We start from the raw sequence: 15,068 nt of genomic DNA, 5'->3' as shown, positions 1-15,068 counted from the left end.
CAAACGCACACACACAGAGTACCCATATACGCACAATAACAGCTTATTCAAACATATATGTAGAGAAACACACAAGTTGTACGAGACCTTCTCTACTCAACCTTCCCTCTTCACTAGTTCATTCTCTCTCCCTCTCAGGATCTGCTTAAAAACCTCTTGGAGGTCACAATCAACCCCCCGCACAACCTTTCTTTCTCCACATCCCCTCTCTCTCTCTCCCTCACACACACACACACACACTAACACACACCTCCCACATTGTACCTTGGTGCTCCAGAGTTTGACGGTCCAGTCGAACGAGGACGTGATAAAGAGGTGGGAAAAGTCGACGGTGCCCACCGCGCTGTGACAGCTGATGCCTGTGACGGGCCCCTGGTGGCCCTCGAACATCTCACAGATACCTGCCTTACTGGAGAGGGAAAACGCACAAGGCAACATCTGGAACTGAGACCATTAGCCCAAAATTCCCTCCAAAAGAGGGAGAACTTCATTTGTAATCACATTTTAAGTTTTAAGTTACTTAAATGTAATCTAATTTAGGGACAATCATCCTCTTAAACTTTGGTAATGTTATAATTCTAATATTCTATAATTGTAAATTATACGAGCACTGTTTCATATTCAGCAGACGTTTGGTGAACTTTAATGCATATCTGTGTTTAAGAATACATGTTTCATTAACCAACCTGCCATGTCTGGATGCAGTGTACACAGTGCCCTCCTCGCTCCCGACCACATAGTTGTTAACGTCTCCCGTGGGGAAGGCCATGCATGTCACTGCCACGGGTTTGGATTTATTGTACACCAGTTCCATGGTCTCCTACACACATTATATTAGAGTGGATATAGCATAAACCTGCATTTTTACAACAAAAACACAGCATTAGTGAGTGAAAAAGTTCTTTTTTTAAATGCTGCTGGCAGGTTGTGTGGACTGCTTCACTGATGTGCGGTAAGAGTTTTGTGTACCTGAGGCTGGGAGAGCATGTCCAGACTCCAGGAGCACATCCTGCCGTCTGTGGACACGGTGATCAGGTTGTTGGCGTTCTGTGTGCCGACCACATTCACGCAGTACACTGGGTGCTAGACAAACACACACACGATCATACGCAGAGACAAACAAATGGATTTGGGTGAAGATTTACCCGTGCACAATACAAAAAAAGCTGTTATCAACTGTAGTATAATTACAACAACATCGTTTAGGATAATACATTGTGATCACATTATAGTTCTTAATTATTAGCCTCTTTGAACTGAAGCATAACAATTTCTCTTGTACAACAGATAGCTGAAACAGTCCTAATTGTAGCAGGCTGTCAGCAGCATCACCATGTCATTAATTGTGATATTCCACTATTTATGAAACGAATAAACATTGTCCTGTAATGATCACATGTTTTTTCCCCTTTAGCACATGACGTCATTAGATGCTTTTTGGGGCCAAGAGATGCAGACAGCTCACATGCCAGTGTGCATTCGTCCTTTTAAATCACCCAACGTTTCAGACATGTGCTGCTGTTCAAATCCACGAGTGTGTGAAGCCATTATATCATTACTGAGCAGTAATTGATTTGTGCGCCGGGTCGCACAAAGAATCCATTCAGCAATCAGCACCATGCTAGCATGCTGTACCCACTAACGGGAGAGTGGCAGCCTCATTATTAGAGCCCGCAGCCCGTTTAAAGCTACAGTATGGATGGCATGTAACAATGTGTGTGTCTACTGTAGCTGTGATTATAAACAAGCTGGGTTCTTAAGATATCGTTAGTTTATATTCAACAGTAATTTGCTATAGCTGAACTGAGCTGCTCTTTCAGTTATGTCTTGCTTTTATCAAGTTTACGTCTAAGTGCAGACAGACCCTAGAATACAGATTATCATGTAAAAATCATTCAGTGTAATTGGTGCAATCAAAATCTTTTTATCATATTCATACGTCTGAATTTTTGGATCAAAAAAGTGTTTATCTGCTTTTTTTCCCCATGTTGGCCTAAGTGTATTTCAACACTTTTAACCAAATTAACAATTTAGTTTTCAGTCACATGACTCACACAGAGCTCTGAAGAGCAAAACACGGTTCCAACAACCCTCCACTAAAATTAATTTTCAATCAAAGAACATTTAAATGACCTCTCAAAAGAAGATTAATGGAAATTGGGCACTTTTGATCCACATACAGAATCCACTGCAATATTTTAATCACTAGAGAACAATTACGTCCCTGCTGGAGATCCATTTTAGCAGTTTCTTGTTGTGAATGCTCTTTGTTGCACTGCCGTCAGGATAAGAGTGTACAATAATACACTTTTAACAGGCAGCTATATGTAATTTGGATCTCAGGTCTTTCATTTAGGAGGTGAAGAACTAGAAGATCACAGTTTACAAAGCAATAGTGAGTGCTAATTAGCTAAAATGACCTAGCTTATCACTCTTAGCTGTTTGTGTCAGGATCATCATACTCGGGGAAAAGATTATGAATGCACATGGCAGCAGATCTGCGATGCTTGCTGATTTATCACAGATTGCATGTAATTGCCAACTTGACCCCATCTGAAGGCCGCTACACAAAAAACCATAAATCCACTGCACACGGTGGCACTAATTTTGGTCGTGGCACAGCCTTGAGCAAGGGTTTTCCCTAGTTTGATTATACCGTGAATGGCTGTAGAGAAGGATGGATTGGTGCAATATAACTACTCTATGATTTAAGCAGCTATCCAGAATTTTGGGTAAACAATCCTGCTAAAAAAATAACTGTTAAATACTGAAGGAAAGCCTTGTTCTGCCTTCCAGGTTTTAATAATGATGTATCATCGCAGGAAAACTATTTATTACTTTCCTTACTGTGTAATTTCCTGCAGACGTTATTGCTGTTAATATCACAATTCTAATTGTAAAGCAGAGATAAACCTTTACATACTGTATGATAAATGTATCATACTGACAGTTTAAATCATCCTTACAGTGTGTGCAGCAGCAGACAGAGGGGTCCTCTGGACAGGGGTCCGGCGATGACTGCGATTATCCCACAGGACTATCTGTCCTGAGTACGTCCCCCCCACCACCAGGTTGGGATGAAACCTGGCAAAGCCCACAGACACCACCGGAGACTAAGGAGAGAAAACGAGAGAGGAGAATTAGGACGCATTACTCAGATTCAATGCTGGTGTTATTTTATGTAACTGACATTATTATGAACTGAATGCAGATGGTAGAAAAGCCCAGAGGAAAAGATATGAACTCGAAACGGTAACACTTGGCTGGGTGCGAGTGAGTGCGAGCAATCAAGACATCGTGATGGGTGGCATACGTGGGGACACAGACGGAGACGGAGATGACGAGTGTGGGCACTGTGAAGGTCCGCTGAGGAGACGAGAATGGGGTGACGCTGGGGTGGAGACCAGACAAAGAGGGAATTGTGGTCCTCCTTCCCTCCCCAGCCGTTTCACATTACAGCATCAAAACCCCAGCAGCCACTGGAGCGCTCACCGTAGACTCCGTCATGACAAGCGCACCCTTGAACTACCACCCCCCCCCTCGACGCTGTGTTTATTGAGTTTTGGTTCCTCTTCGGTGCGCATCCCATAAGGGCTTCTGCGTGCAACAGCTCAGCTAGCTCCCCCTGACCCAGAGCCACTGAAGCATCTGCGCTTCTGAGTTATGAGAAAATTATTTCAGCATCCTGCAGCATAGCGCTACAGGAGGTTAACTGGTGTGACTCACTGACAGATTCATCAGAACCAGTAAAAAAAAAAAAGCATAGTCCTGTTGAGAGGGAAATAATTCACAGGCACGACAGAGCCAACAGAGCAAAGCTCACAAACACAAATCACAACTAAAAACAGTAAAGCTAGAACAACATGGAGGGTGCATTTCGCAAATGGATCGTTGCCTCATGCAATCGTAGATTTGTAGGAAGGAGCGCTGGTGACAGTTTTAGTGTTCATGAAAACTGTATGTCAGATGTTTTGCTGTTGAAACAGCAGCTCATAGACTGCGTGGAGACAAAACTCTATCAGAATCCTCCAAAACTCATCACTGCGTTAACAAGGCAAGACCTAGGATACATCTACAACACAGTTTAATTTATAATGATCATATAAATAATCCATAAAAAAATAAACCACAAAGGAATTTGTTGGGTATTGTTCAAGCGAGAACAATATAAGTTTGTACAACAGAGACTGTTATAATGCCTTAAAAAGGTGACAACTGCTTCAAGTGAAACTATGTTAAGTTTAGCTAAACAGCAGCCACCGTGGCCACAAGCAGTAATTATGGGATAAAGGTAAATGCTAAACAATAGAAAGTACTCATAATGTCAGTTAGGCTGGCTCAGCCTGCAGGAGTTTTGGCTTTATTTATACTTATGACTATCGTGAACATCTGCCAGGTTGTAGCAGCAAAAATAACGTCTATAAGTGGTAAAAAAAAACAACAAAGTACGCTAACTGTTCCTTATCTTATATTGCTGACTTGAATCTAGACAAAGGTGCATTAACCATGATGGTTATACCTGGTTTGTACCTTGGACTCTCATTATAACTCTTAAGTCTCTACATGTTTGATTTTTTTTACAAATTAAAATTTCTGTCAATAGAAAAATGATGAGAGAGGCATGTCATAGACTCCATGTGCCAAGTAAATATACAGTAGTAAAGGTATCATAGTGAAAAACACTAATTGAATGTATTTTGTTTATAGCGTAGAAAGATCCCACTACGTCTGCAGTAGTAAAATGTGCTTATTTTTCACTTCTTTTTTTACGTCTCCCTCTCTCCCCATCCCTTCCACCACACCATGTGCGAAGCAGCCAACTCCAAACCCCAGTTCATTTTGAAAGGAGACTGGAAAACAAACCAAAGGCAAAGAAAACACTTCACGCTCTTTTATTTCTCTTTTCTGTTACTTCTGAGGAGTCACGGCTTCCAGCGGCACGGCTCGGGAGTCACTTCAGATGTCTAGACTCAAAATAAACGAAACTCTGGTGGTAAAAACTAAAGGTGCTTGTCAGCTGGCATGAAGGCTCGATCTGAAAAGTTTATTTACACAGTCCGACAAAAAGGGGATCGAGGCTAGAGGCTTATTAGCATGAATTACTAAGCAAGACTTGACAGCTCGTCCAGGAACATCTAAAGCTGCCTGATTAACAAAAGATCACTGGTGCACTGTATGACATGTTACACGCTGGATTAAGCAATATACAATCATGTGCTTGTGTGTTAACAAATCATCAAAAAAAGAGAAAAAAATGTCTGGAATGATGTTTTTGTGCTGAAAAGGCAGCTATTCTCAAGCGCGCGGAGGTTTGTTTCTTGGCTGTGATCACTCTAATGACCCAGAGTTTCTCGGTGACCTTTACCCTCTGTGGTCGTCTCACAGGCTGCTGTTTGAGGTCTGTTCCCCCTCCATCAGACTCCATCAGTGGGCTAATAAACCATAGTCCTGCACCCTTTGTCATCTCCGCACACAAACCCACACACATCCGCTTAACATGCACATGGTTCCACCCCCACAACCATCTGTCTCAAAACTCCAAACAATGTAAGAACTCTTGGGTCTGATTTCTTCTTCTATGAAGAAAGGTTTGACAGTTTGAGCGCAAGCAGGGGGAACAGCTAACCTGCCTCGTAAAAGCATCGCTCATCTGAGGTTTTAGTATCTTTGTCAAGGTGGATTAAAATATAAGCAATCTCATTAAATTCACATCTTTCTAGTAAAGACCAAAGCTTCTTTTATTATTTCCGCCAACAAAAATTAAAAAATTAACATGTAATTCCACAAGAATATACAGACACAAACGTAAAACATCAGTGCCGTCAACACCCTAAATAAACATCTCTACCCCACATGAGTAATGACAAAGAGAAACGAAATCAAATCAAGGAACTCCTCTATTTGATCCATATGTTACTTTCAATCGTAAGCCCTATCAGTGTTCCCATCTTAAGAGGAAAATTCCCGACTAAACTCTGAATCCCCTCTTTGAGAAACCACAGGTTATGCCATCATTCCCCTCATGTGCTGTCAGGCTTAGTGAAAGAGCTACTGAAAATTAGCCCCGCTTTGTCCCAGTAACGCACTATGAGGCGTCTGCCAGCAGCAACTTGGGCTTAAGATTAAAGTCGTTCTCCCTAAATTCTGCTAATCAAATGTCACATCAGCACAAGTTTGAAACTTGTATCCGTTTTAAATCTACTGCATGTAATTAGGCGTTGAAATAAGATCAATTTGCTGCGTGCTACAGTATAAGCAAGTTTATGATTTAAGCTAAATGTGAACTCGTTGATGGAATCTCGATTTCAAAGTCGGAGGAAATTAATGTCTGACTTTATACATTTGAATTATGGGAAGCATGGTTATGTTTTGGCTGGATTTCTGTAATCTTTCTGTAATTCTGTCTACTTTTTATTCATTTTTTTGAATCTTTGCCATCGAGACTCAAAACATGTGTTTTGCATATGTTAAAGGAAAATATTTCAGTGTCTAAACATGACTGCATAAAAGCGGATGTATCAATCTAGTACTGCATTAACGGTCTCAAGTTCTGGGAAACTTACAGCTCGTTCTGGGAGAGTGTAACTCGTGTAATGGTTTGCAGGTACAATTTACAGATGTCACCAAATGGTGTCACATGCATGCAAATATCAAGTTACTGTTTTGAAAAGAGGACAGCTATGCGGATGCAGTCACAGAATTTCTCTGAGTGATTGTGTCTGTTCAAAATGTGGCTGTGCAGAACGGGAAGTCTGTAGGTTGCAGCTTCTGAACTGCTCGACCAAGCAACATGAGTGAGTGATGGAAGTCATTTGCCACAGGAAACCAAAGACAAACAATGAAACTAGAAGTGTCTAGCTACATTTTATTATCATAAATATTCACTCACACAATCTAAATCATTGAATTCAGGTGTTCCAATCACTTCTTTGGCCACAGGTGTATAAAGTCAAGCACCTAGGCATGCAGACTGCTTCTATAAACAGTTGTGAATGAATGAGCTCAGTGAATTCCAGCGTGGTACCGTGATAGGATGCCACCTGTGCAAGTCCAGTTGTGAAATTTCCTCATTACTAAATATTCCACAGTCAACTGTTAGTGGTATTATAACAAAGTGGAAGTGATTGTGAACGCCGGCCACATGGTTGGTAGGCCACATAAAATCAAAGACCGTGTTCAGCGGACGCTGAGCCACATAATGGTTAGAAGTCACCATCCTTCTGCAGATTCGGTGGGGTACGCTGATGTAAAGCACAACATCACGGGACTCTAGAGTAGGGAAGATGTGCTTGCTGGAGCGATGAGTCACGCTTCTTTGTCTGGCAATCCAATGGATGGGTCTGGGTTTGAAGGTTGCCAGAGAACAGTACTTTTCTGACTGCACTGTCTGAAGTTTGAAGTTTGGTGAAGAGGAGATTATGGTGTGGGGTTATTTTTCAAGATTTGGGCTCAGCCCCTTAGTTCCAGTGAAAGGAACTCTTAATGCTTCAGATAATCCAGACATTTTGGACAACTTCATGTTCCAACTTTGTGAGAACGGTTTGGGAATGTCCCCGAATGTACATAAAGACATGAATGAGTGAGTTTTGTGTGGAAGAACTTGACTGGCCTGCACAGAGTCCTGACCTCAACCCAATAGAGCAGAGACTGCGAGCCAGACCTTCTCGTCCAACATCAGTATCTGACCCCACAAATGCACTTCTGTAACAGTCAAAAATTCCCATAAACCTTGTGAAAAGCCTTCGTAGAAGAGTTGAAGCTGTTCGAGATGGTCTTCTGCATACCCTGGTTGTAGCAGGCGTTTATCTGAATGACTGTTGCCTTCCCATTAGGCAGTCTGACCATTCCCCTCCGAGCTCTAGCATCATCAAGGCATTCTCATCCACAGAACTGCCTCTCACTCGATATTTAGTTTTTCCGAATCAATCTCTATAAACTCTAGAGATGGTTGTGAGAGAAACTCCCAGCAGTTCAGGAATTTCTGAAACACTCAGACCAGCCCATCTGCCATCAACAACCACGAGAGTCACATAAATTGGAGTTTTCCCCATTCCAATGCTTGGTTTGAACTTCAGCAGGTCACCTTGCCTACATACACTGGGTGGCTGGGCCTTTTAGCTCTATTTATCTAGCTATCTAGATAGATCGAGAGATAGATAAAGAGAGATATTTTTTCTTTAAATCAGCCTAATATAAATGCAGTTCATGTCTTCTATGGTTTTTATAGAAGCAGTGGGAGTGCATCTCCATATCACTGCTGTTGCTTCAAAGCCTGACATTTCATTTCCAAATGCAGAGTGGCTCTTTGGGTGGTTTTCATCTCACATGCAGAGCAGGTCAGACACCTTCTGCGTCATCTCCTGCCAATCCAGATGGACAGGATTTAGGGAGTTATGTCTCCCGGAAGAAAAGACAGCAGCAAGAGTCACTTTGGTACATTATATTATGCTTGAGATAAAGTGGGGAAGTTTTACAGGGAGATACTGTGGCAGTAAGAACAGCAGGTTCCATTTCTTTCTTCAGGCAGGTTCTGCACACATGTATCATCTACCATATCACACACAGGCTCCCAAGGCTAAGTGTTTCTGGCAGCCTTTATTGTATCAATAGGAAGTGTTCTGTATAGGATAATACACACAGGGTACACAGTGATGAAAGATGGCACCCAGCAAGGGATTAGAGATGTGTAAAGGAATGACATAAGAAGAAAGAAAGCTACAGAGGGGCAAACAGTCTTTCTTTTGTTGCCTCCGCCTCTCTTTTGTTCTTTCCTCAGGCAACAAACTGTTGCTCAAGTCCACTCGGGCAGGCAGGAATGAAGTGAGAGCGCTAGGTTGAGGAGAAACGGGGAGGGGGCCTGATATGGCACGCTAGGCAGTATATCCTCCTAAACAGATCCACTCTCTAGCCTCATCCCACTCCCCCCCCCCCCCCAAACCCACCATCTGCCTCACCGCACTCATCTGTTTTCCACTCTGCCTTATCAGGACCAGATGGATCCGACTGTCTTTGGTTGCATCCCGGCTTCGCAACCACCTTTCTCCTCCCTTTCTCCCCCTGGCTTCACTCGTTTATGACACCCCACAGATTTTGTCACTCTGTGGTTTCTGGCAGGGAGAGAGGAATACCAAGCCAGAGTCTCCATTTCATCAGGCAAAGAATTGAGCGAAAGCATGAGGAGGCGGCTCTGGGAACACAAACAGGCCTTTCTTTGCCTGCTAGAGCTGGTTTTCCTTTATTTTCCCATATCTTGTTTGTTTGCTAGGCTCCTATACTCACTTGGCCAGTGCTGGTGTAATGTTTATTGATGTTGACATCTCAGGTTTTTTTTAAGGTATTTATGAGAACGGCTGAAAGGATTAAGTTCTGATCGATACCGTTAAAGTGGTACAGGATAAACAAATTTTCCATAAAATTCAACGCTTACTTTCTGAGGGATGAAATTCCATCTATTGACATCTAATCACAATGGGAAAAACTTTTAAACTCTCCACACAGACACTGTTGGTCGGTCGATATCAAATACTGGCACACTGTCTGCTAAGCCTTCTGAGCAATTTTGTTCACCAGTATAGCTGCACATGGGTTCAAACTCACTCAAAGACAATGAATAATGCCGTCACATATTCCTCTCATTCCTACTCCCTCTACCCTTGCCCTCCCTCCTTCTCTCCTCTTTGCCTCCCCCACTTCTCTTACCCAACCTTTCTGGAAGTGCCAGAGACTCAAGAACGAACGCTAGGCAGCGAGATATTAATAAAAATATGACTGAGTGCAATGGGATATGACAGTAGCGGCAGGGGTTGTTACAGGGAGTCTTGTGGTTTGGGGGGGTTCAGCAGAGGCTTTAAGTCAAACGGTCTCTTTAATGTGGTATGACTTTGCCCACTTGAGAGGCTGGTGTGAAGTTACAAGATTGGACCCAACTGGGAAGGGGTGATGAAGGGTCCAACTGCTGGGACAGGCGTCGTGAGGGGAGAGCACACTGGTACCAGAATCCACAGCAGAGGCGGACCCTTTACTGGGGAGCTACATAGATCAGTGGCTCCTAAAGTGAGGTCATGAAACTACCTTAACCGATCCCCACTACGCTGTTTTGTTTCATATACAGTTTATTCACTTTCTTGACCAAAGCAGAGTTTGATAACTTGATAACTTGTGTTTTTCAGCATATTGTGTGCTGAAAAACACAAACCAGAACAAACTACAAAAACCACACTTCCAAAGAACTGGGACAAAGTGTAAAATGTCAGACTTTGTTTTTCACTGTGACTTCAGGTTTTGACAATTATAAAAACAAGAGTTAATATTTATTCATTTGTTTCATTTCCCAATTTCCACAATCTCTTTCTGTAAACAGGGTTTTAAAACATCAGAAAAAATTCAGTTTCATGTTAAAATCATGAAAAAGTGAAACAATAGCACAGCTAGTTAGTACCACAGTTAAATTATTCTTTATTGGAAAAAGTACTTGGAAAAACAGTAAGCGGCACTAGATAAGTACATTCAAAAAAGAAAGGTGTACTTAAGAACCAAGGAAGCTGTGAATAGCTGTGATAGAAGAGTTAAAAAAGCGGTCACGCAGCAGCAAAGCAAGAAGAAACAGAAAATGAAAACAAATCCTTGACATTCCTATGACATCTGTTTATTACACATACAAGTATTTCATTAGAATGCAATATTACAGCATTGCTGCACACTGCCAAAAATATTTGTGCATGGTTCCCTGAGTGCATTGCCCAATGTGACACTAAGCAGGGCTCTAGACTAACTTTTTGCCATGGGCGTACCGGTACGCCTAACTTTAAAAAGTTAGGCGTACCGGCACAAAAGTTAGGCGCACACAAATTTTATAATAATTTATATAATGTGTTTTTCTGGATACACTGTGCTTTTTCAGCATTCAAAGATTGATGACATCGTGTCAGAGCACTGGCTATGAATTTCAGACGGATCAGGCCTTAACAGAAAAGTTAGCAATAGTTCTTTTCCTATTACAGCTACATCCACTTCTGCCGTGCCTAGGCTGCTCACTAGGGCTGGGTATCATCACTGATTTCTATAATCCATTCGATTCCGGTTTTCAAAGTCCCGATTCGATTCAACTTAGCCTCAGACAGTCAGAAATATTATAATTCTGATCATTTATCAGTACTGACTTCTTCAGAATTGTGAACATCACAGCAGATGCCTTTGTGTGAAAGTAACTGAGAATAAAACACAGAAAAACATGAAGGAGATTTTCCTGGTCTGGCTTTTTATAGCAGATAACCTTAAAAATATTCTACAATATTCTGCATATAAAGTTTAAATTTCTTCAGTATTGAATAACAGAAAAAACAGGCTTTCTTGTCCGAGGTCATTTAAGTGAAAAAAAGAAAAGAAAAAGACAGCAGCCACAGCGCTGTAAACAACGGTAGACTGGTGGGTAATAAGCGAATGAATAATACAGAAAACAGAGATTGGAGACGGGAAACTGTTCTTGAAGTACAGAGAGAGATAGAGAGCTAGCTGTGCATGAAGTGTGATTTTAATAGTCGTGGAAGTAAAACAGCAAAATTCATGACGACATTGATCAAATGTGAAGCGTAGTTTGCTGCTTCTTTTGCTGCTGGCTCGGCGAATTTTGGTTGGAGAGAGACAAAACCTGCAGCTCAGAATCAGCGCAAAAAGACGTAAACACAGAGTGGACCCGACGCAGAATCGCCGAGCTCCGACAGCGTCGGGTCCGTCTGCGGGCCGTCGGGTGAGAAAGCCGAGAAAGACAAAGCTGATTCTGATGCGTCGGGTCTGTGTTTACGTCTTTGTGTGGAGTCGGTGTACCTGCTCTCATTTGCTGTTTGGTTGTTGTTGAAATGGTTTTGTGAGCTTTAATCTGAGAATCTGGCGTTTCTGGCAAAACACAGTTATATTTAAAAGTCGATTCAGGATTTAATGAATCGATATCGCTTTATTCATCTACTTACCTCTCTCTTCCACCTGCACTTTCAACTGGACCATGGCCAATCAGTGAGGTCCCGCCCCTTACTATCTCTGATTGGTTTAGTCCACAATAGGGGCATAATGTGTGTCTGTTGTTGACCACAGGGAAGGTTGCAGAATTTTTTTTTTTTTTTGCTACCCGAACAGTTGGTCGCACAGGTGCAACCAAATACTTTTTTTTTTTTTAGTCGCACCACTGAAAAATTTGGTCGCATTTCCGACCAAATTGGTCGCACTCTAGAGCCCTGCTAAGACTCCTCCCAGAATCAAACTGGGAAGTATCCTTCACAACACCAGCACATCAAGAACAGAGCCCAACAACGAATCAGGACTGGACTGTCATGGCTGGGTCTGTGACCCAGCATTTTGAGTTCAATATATATGGTGTATTTCTGTTCAGTATGGGGAAATGTTAAGTTGTTTTTGCGTTATCAGTTAGAACTTGAGTCTTTGTGTTTTGTCATTTATTGTTTGGGTTAAGCTCGCCTAGCTCTCTTACACCCCTAAGTTGTTCAGCCTTAGTTCTGTTTATTGGATCTCCTCATTTCCCCTTCCCCTGGATCTTAGTCTTGTTTACCCTTTGTGTTCCATGTCTCATATTGTCAACCCATGTTGTTTGGTCTGTCGCATCATGTTTCCTGTTTTATTTTGAAAGAGTCCTCTGTTCTTTGTTCATTGTATTTAGTTTCACTTCCCCTGTCCTGTCATTAGTTTCATGTGTGTCAGCTGTGCTCCCATGTGTGGCCACTTCCCTTGATCATCCCTTATGTGTATTTAATCTCTGTGTTTCATTCAGTCTGTGTCACGTCATCTGTGTAACCTTCCCAGTGATGCCTTGTCATAGTCAGCACAGTTCTCACAGTCATAGAATTAGTTCTTGAAGTTTCATAGCTTTATCTCAATTTCATAGGTTTTTCTTAGTCTGTTTTCCAGTTTAGTTGTCTTGCCTGCACTCGTCTTAGCTTTTGTTTTTGCCTTCTGTCATCAGCCATAATAAAGGCTCGCCTTTTGTTAAGTCATGTCACGTCTCCTTGCCTATGTCTGCTCTGGGGCCCTGCTCTAACTAACACACCATAGACTGTGATTTTACATTTCAAATGTAAATTAATGTAAAATCACTTTAAATGTAATAAAACATAATTTTCTTGTTTTTTAAAATTATTATTGTTAAAATACATTCACAAATGTATCATAATTTCACAAATATTTGTCCGTTATTTGAAAGATTGAACTGTTAAATTCAAATGTAATGCTATGGAAAAATATAACTTTTTTTTTTACATCAAATAATAATAATTATTATTGTTATTTAGGGCGATCGTGGCTCAAGAGTTGGTAGTTCGGCTTGTAATCAGAAGGTTGCCGGTTCGAGCCCTGGCTCGGACACTCTCGGTCGTTGTGTCCTTGGGCAAGACACTTCACCACCTACTGGTGATGGCCAGACGGGAATTGTGGAATTGTAAAACGCGTTGAGGGTCTCAAAGAGCGCGATATGAATGCAATCCTTTATTATTTAAACCAACTGTTAACTGTATATTTCTGTACATTGAAGTATTATTATTCATTAGGGGTGGGTTTTTATAATCGATTTATCGATTAAAATCGATTCTGGCTTGGATAACGTAAAATTGATTCATTAAAATCCTGAATCGATTTTTTAATATAAATTTATTTTGCCCGAAATGCCAGAATCTCAGGTGAAATCTCACAAACTTTCAACAACCACCAAACAGTTAAGACAGTAAATGAGAGCAGGAACACGGATTCTGCACAAAGACTTAAATACACAGCGCGACCCGCGGATCAGAATCAGTGAGATGTCGCCTTTCTCACAGTCGGGGCTGAAAGCCGACAGCTCGCTGATTCTGATCTGTCGGCGGGTCCGTGCTTTGTGTTCACGCCCTTTATGCGCTGATTCCAAAGCTGTTAGTTTGATCTCTCTCCAAACAATATTGACCGAACCAGCAGCAAAAAAAGATCCAAACTACGCTTCACATAAACATCGTCATGTATTCACTCTGACTTTTACTGTTTTGCCTCCACCATGATGCACAGCTCGCTCTCTCTCTCTCTCTCTCTCTCTACTTCATTACGCACAAGTCTACCGTTGTTTACAGGCTGTCGGCCTACGTTTTTTTTTTTTTCATTTTATAAACTTCCGAAAAGAAAACCTAATTTCTGCTGTTCAATACTGAACAAATGTAAACTTTTTAAAATTATGCAAAATGCAAAACGCCGTGTCTCTAATAAAACCGCTGTAACTTCAGAGGTAATGTTCATATGTTGATTAATGGTTTTCTTTCGTTTTTGATGTACTGCAGAATATTTTTATAAAATCCAGGCCAGGAAAATCACCTTCATGTTTTTCTGTGCTTTATCTTCAGCTACTTTGACACAAAGGCCTCTGCTGTGATGCTCACACCTTTGATAAAGTCTGGAAAGTGTCAGCTTCCTTTTTATAGTTACAAAAATATGTAAATGTACTGATCTGAAGTATAATATTTCTGACTGTCAAAATTTCCCAGATTCAAATCGAATTGAATCAAATCTAATCTAATCTAATCTAATTAAATCGAATCGTGGATCGAATTGATTCGGGACCTTGTGAATCGGAATTGAATCGATTCTAGAAATCAGTGACGATACCCAGCCCTATTATTCATATTGCCGGATTCACTGACCTTGTTTATAGGTAATTTCATTGTTTAATAACATTAAAATGTTCCTAATTTAATGTTTAAAAGCACTTGAAAGAGGCAAAATCCCATGTAAAATTAGGGCAACAAACTGTATTGTCATTACTGAAAATAACCGTATTTTCATGTGAAAGTTATTTTCTGTTATTTTCTGGTATTATTTTGGCGCCCCAGCTGCCGGAATATTACTGTTTTTTTAGGATTTTTTTTTTGTAGATTAACAAGATCAGCCTAATTTTATTCCATACCTTAATCAAAACAGTAAATGAGGGATTATCATTTGGAAGAATAGTGCTTCTTCCCTCAAGCAGAGCACTGGAGACTTCAATCAATGCCAAAACCAGTGCATTAAAGTTGTTCTACCAACATATAGCTGATACTATGCATATT

The 15,068-nt window shown here is 41.2% G+C and overlaps 1 protein-coding gene across 10 annotated transcripts in view; it reads right to left on the bottom strand.

Moving 5' to 3' along the window:
• The window catches only part of LOC120726710 (cytoplasmic dynein 1 intermediate chain 1), a 65,960-nt gene that overhangs the window by 15,716 nt on the left and 35,176 nt on the right, over positions 1-15,068 (bottom strand). For all 10 annotated transcript variants that reach the window (XM_040020523.1, XM_040020527.1, XM_040020528.1 and 7 more), the window contains 4 exons: positions 2,967-3,113; positions 970-1,083; positions 687-820; positions 265-409 (listed from right to left, as the gene is read on the bottom strand). In XM_040020523.1, coding sequence (XP_039876457.1) covers positions 265-409; positions 687-820; positions 970-1,083; positions 2,967-3,113 — 540 coding nt within the window. The remainder of the gene's footprint in view (positions 1-264; positions 410-686; positions 821-969; positions 1,084-2,966; positions 3,114-15,068) is intronic.

This window comes from Simochromis diagramma, unplaced genomic scaffold, assembly GCF_900408965.1.
Source record: "Simochromis diagramma unplaced genomic scaffold, fSimDia1.1 OVJJ01000753.1, whole genome shotgun sequence".
NCBI lineage: Eukaryota > Metazoa > Chordata > Actinopteri > Cichliformes > Cichlidae > Simochromis > Simochromis diagramma.
The sequence above is the reverse complement of the archived record's forward strand: the minus strand, read 5'-3'. Positions and strand labels throughout refer to the sequence as shown.